The sequence below is a fragment of the Terrapene carolina genome, unplaced genomic scaffold (genome assembly GCF_002925995.2).
Source record: "Terrapene carolina triunguis isolate 2854851 unplaced genomic scaffold, T_m_triunguis-2.0 Scaffold31, whole genome shotgun sequence".
NCBI classification, from domain to species: Eukaryota; Metazoa; Chordata; order Testudines; family Emydidae; genus Terrapene; species Terrapene triunguis.
In genome coordinates this window covers 6,745,262-6,750,285 of record NW_020664382.1, presented here as the reverse complement: position 1 = coordinate 6,750,285, position 5,024 = coordinate 6,745,262, and the positions used below count along the sequence as shown (strand labels likewise).

The 5,024-nt window shown below is 44.3% G+C and overlaps 1 protein-coding gene across 1 annotated transcript in view; it reads left to right on the top strand.

Moving 5' to 3' along the window:
* LOC113406461 (chloride intracellular channel protein 6-like) overlaps positions 1 to 5,024 on the top strand; it is a 46,845-nt gene that overhangs the window by 491 nt on the left and 41,330 nt on the right. The window contains 1 exon segment of the mRNA XM_026651530.1: positions 1 to 795. This exon segment is cut by the window's left edge and continues 11 nt beyond it. Coding sequence (XP_026507315.1) covers positions 1 to 795 — 795 coding nt within the window.

Genomic DNA, 5,024 nt, shown 5'->3' with positions numbered 1-5,024 from the left:
AGCCCGGAGCTAAGCCCCGCGGAGGGGAGCACCGGAGGCGAGAGCCCGGGGCCAAGCCCCGAGGAGGAGAGCACCGGAGGCGAGAGCCCGGGGCCAAGCCCCGAGGAGGAGAGCACCGAAGGAGGGAGCCCGGAGCTAAGCCCCGCGGAAGGGGGAGCCGCAGAACGGGCTGCCCCCCAGGCAGAAACCCCCCAGGCAGAAGATCCTGCAGAGGCTGCCGGGGAGGAAGAAGAGCCTGAAGGAGACTCTGGGGAGGACGCGAGAGAGGAAGAAAAGCCTGGGGAGGTGGCAGGGGAGGAAGGAGCCCCCGAGGGAGAAGAGCGCGAGAAGGAGGAGAGAGAGGAAGAGGATGGCAAGGAAGATGCAACGGCAGAAGCAAAGCCCGAGGAAGGGGAGGATGCAGCTGAGGACGAAAGTAGGGCAGGAGAAAGTCCGGAAAGCACTGCACCAGCAGGAGCAAATCCCGAAGACACTGAGCCAAGCGAAGAAAGCCCCGCGGCAGGAGACGCCGCAGGCCATGCAACCGAGGAAATACCAGCACCAGAAGAACACGCAAGCACAGAGGACGCTGCTACAAGAGAAAGCCCAGAGGACACCCCAGGTGGGGATGAACTGAGCAACCACCTAACAGAGCCACATGCAACCGGGGAGCCTGCGGGAGCGGAGAGAGGCGAGGAAGCCATGAACCTGAACGGCATGCAGGGTAGGGGCGAGGGAGAGGAAGAGGATGAGGCGAGCACACCTGGTGAACCCGGGGAAGAGACGCAAGAGCATGACATCTCTCTCTTCGTCAAGGTAAAACTGCCTGGTCAGTCAATCCGCTCGCACCCTTGCTCTTCCCTTAAACCAATAGCCGGGTCCCTGCCGGCGGCGAGCCTCAAGCTTGGGGAAGATTTGTTGTGTAGATCATGATGACCGGGTCATGGGCTGGTGTTAGCAGTTTCCTAGCATCATGGGTGGTTGGGGGAGATCTAGACAAAGCGGTCGCCCTGTCACACCGCCTAAATGAATGTAGTGACTCCTCTGCCCAACCGTATGTGTATGGAGTTTTACCCAAAAAAGTGACACTGTGCAGCTCAGCGTTACAATAACGTGGAGTAGTTTGAGGGAGCGCCATCTAGTTCCCCCTTCTCCCCCCATATTCCTTACAGAGCGCAGCTGTAAGGGAGGGAGCCTTTGGTTGTGCATTTGCTGTTACTAGTGTCCTTTAAATCTGCCAGACGCAAATCCAGTTTTGTTAAAATGGTTTGGTTATTATTTAATCCCGAGATTAATCTCCTTTGACTTTTCATTCCTTCTTGGTTAAACATAGACATGTTGCAAAGTTTTCCACTTTCCGTTATGCTGCAAATCCTGGTTTTGTTATTCTAATAGTTACAATAATTAATAATAACACCAGCAAGAAAAGGAAAAGTGCAAAACTGTCAGTGAGGCAATTTCCCAAAGGAAAATGTGCTTTCACCCACAACTATTTTGACATGTTTTACTTTTTTGGTCTAGATATCTCTATATGTTTAAATGAAAAGTGTATGAGAATCTACGTGTCACTCTGGATTGTTCATGGGCTTCTCTGTTGTGCTAATCAGTGTAGTGTCTGAGCACATGACATAATTCATTCTCTCAACATTTTGTGAAGTAGAGAAATACTTGTTAAAGGTCCCTGGAGAGTTTAAAATCTCCAAAGTAGGAGGAGATAGAAGATGCACCACCATTACCCCTAGAGAAAAATACATAAGGAGTGACATTATAGGAACTTACTTGGAAGAAAATAGAAAATTCCTTTTTAAGAGCATTGATAATATGATGTCACATTTATACAGCATGTTTTATGCTAAAAAGATCAGGAAGTACTTGACAGATACTGAGAATTGAAATTAATTTCAGATAATAAATGTAGACAAATGTGGCAATTCTGGGTTCAGACATTTTTGGGGAAAACAAACAACCCTATGCTGCTATGTAATGTGTTAGTAGGTCAGTTAAAGATACACAATTTACATACATTCAAAATACCTATAATTCAAGCAGGTGAAATTTAATTTAGAAAAAAACCCAGGCAAAATAAAAAACTAACATTTATGAAATGTTCTGAAATTAATTTCTGCCTACTTGCTCCGTTCTACAAAGTATAACCTTGATACTGAAGTCAGATCAGCATGGGTGGACCCTTAGGTCAGCACCATGAAAACCAAGTCGCCCACTGGGTTGGAGGGCAACAACCAAATTTAGCAAGCACAACAGTGAGCAGCATGGAACAATTTGACCGAGGCAGGGCCAGCCTCATAAACAAAGAAAACGAGGGGCTACGTTGGGTCTTACGCTACTGGAAGTCATATTTCCAATGCAGAATGTGCAACTCATTCATGGGTTGACCTGGTCTCCTCCACGAGCACAAGAATGAAGTGGGAAGAAAAAACTCAGTTTGATCTCCCCTTTCTGTTTGGCAATGAATCCAGAAAACCAAGCAATTTATGCCTTGATTTCTCCCCCTTTCTTGAAGCTTAGGACTGCATACGTAAAGCTAGCTCTATACCAAACAAAAACATGGAAAAAAAGCTATTTTTACAAGTGCTATTGAGTCTTTAATATCCAATGTACTGTATATTGCCATCCTGGAAATGTTGTTCTCTATTTTTATGTCCCCTTGCTCTCTCCTCTCTCCTCCCCACATAGCTTTTTCTTAAAATACAAGCTTGATTGTGATATAAATTTACTGTAAATAACTTAGCTCTAGCATATTGATTTCCATTAGCTGAATGCGGCGGCTAGAGTTGAAATTAATATTTCTGGGACAAAGCAGAAATCTATACAGCAGAAGTTGTATAGTACAGTTTTACTCTGAAAAGTGACTATGAAAAAATATTACCTTCTTATTCAGTAGATCTGCACCCTGTGCATGTTCAGTCGGGTGTGCTTTTTTTAATGACAGTTTCATTTTTACTACTGTGAGCCCTGCAGGGCCAACTCAGATCTGGGAGAGAGAACTCCATTCTTTTCTGGCTCATAGGTTGAGTGAACAACTGTAGGGCCACTTATGCAACCACCTCTTTGTTTTGTATTGTGATCATAGATCCATCAATAAACGGAGCAGGATTGCACGGGTGTAACTAAAGTCATAATGTGGCAGAAGTTTCACCAGTATAAATGAGGACAATTTCTGTCTTGCAGAAAGAGCCCAGTCTGATTTTCAAATCCCAAGCAGAGATTGAAGGGCTGGCAATCAGAAAACAACAACGTCTTTTTGTGTGTCGAAAACTGATAGTATTTTATATGGATTATCATTGAGACATAAATGCAGAATCCCATGTCGTCACTTTCATAAAGTCACTTTGCAAAGGCAAACCACACTTGGAGCATGATTCCAGTCCTTGTAGAATATCTGAGGGATCAGAATTGGAGAGCAGGACATAATAAGGATAAGAATGTGAATTGTGCCATTATATTCCAAAAATAAGGCTTAAGCATAGTTAACTGAAATATTTGTGAACTTCTAAAAGGAAGGAGGAACATTTTCACGACTGACTTAACAATAGTAATTCACGACTGCTTTGAAAATAATGCATTCATCATTCTAATGACTTCACTGGCAGGACATAACCAGACCTGAACATTTTACTATACACCTACTTGGTAAATGACTAAATTTATTAGCTAAGACTGGTCTCTTGTTTCTCCACCTCTGAGGCTGGCATCCTAGACCAGCTCTGTATTGGGAGCCCAGCACCTCCCCATTCACAGCATTTGAGAGGACAGGAAGCCCCTCTCTTTCCTACTGCTGGAAGGAATCATGCCTCTTTCTCCCTGCTGCTGTGAGGAGCTGCACTGTTTTTCTGTACTCCTCCTGCCCACTGGGAAGGGATGGGATAGAAAAGGTGGGTCCCCACTGTGGCTCAGAGTGGGCTCAAGATATTTAAAAAACACAGGTATAATGTTTAGGCTGTACCAAGTTACGTAAGGATTTAATACTAAACAGAGGCAGAGTGGATACCAAAAATGAGTACTGAGTGACTGCATCAACCCATATAGAGTGTAGTCGGGGATGGTCCCAGTGTGGTGGTGCAGCAGAGTCTGACATGGTATTCCCCCAATTAGTAAATGCTTATTGCCAAAACTAGAGAGTGAAAAAGTGAGAAGCAAGCAAATTGAATCCATGTGTTTTATTTCCAGCATGAAATGATCCCCCCGAAAAGAGCCCAACCCAACGCATCCCAGTGCACGTCTCCAGCCCACTGCTGCTCAAAATAATACCATTATGCCAGCCTGTCATCTCTTCTGTACTATTGGGCTGTTGCCCTCCACCTCTTTTCTACCATTTACATTTTTTTTCCCAACAAACTTTGTTGCCCGTTATGTATAATAAGAGCTCCCTGTAAATAAAACCACCTCATTGCCCTCTCTCAAATTCCTCTTTAAAACTTTCCGCTCTTGTGATGCCTGCAGAAAATTCGCTAACAGTTAGGCCGAGACTGCTGCCTGTCATCCTGACCACTATTGTTTCATTGTTACCTTGTGCTCCCCCAGTCTGCTGCATTCACCTGTTGTCTCATGTTTTATATTTAGATTGTAAACTTGCAGGATCAAGCCAGAAATTATTTTGGCACTGCGGTAAAAGTGTAATGGTGTTAAGGAAGCATGAAATTAATCTAAATTATTTCAACTCTTCTCTGTTGAAAACTGAAGGCAACAACAACTAGTGAGAGCACAAACCAGTGCAATATCCCAGGCCAGATTCTGCTCTTAGCTGCACTGTAAATCCAGGATAACTCCTTGTGACTCTAGTTTTGTACTAGTGCAAATGAGTACAGTTTGGCTCACTAAGCCTAAACATTACAAGCAAATAGATTTGTGATGTTAATTTAAGACTGAAACAAGGACATTTGTTCCTACCTGAAAATTGGATTTCTGTAAAAAGCCTCCACCAATCTGACACCATGCTTAGCTCCACCTTGTCCTGGGATAGACCAGATAGACAATAATTTTGTGGCCAGGTCTTAAGGGCAAGATTTTTCAAGCTATTTAGGCAC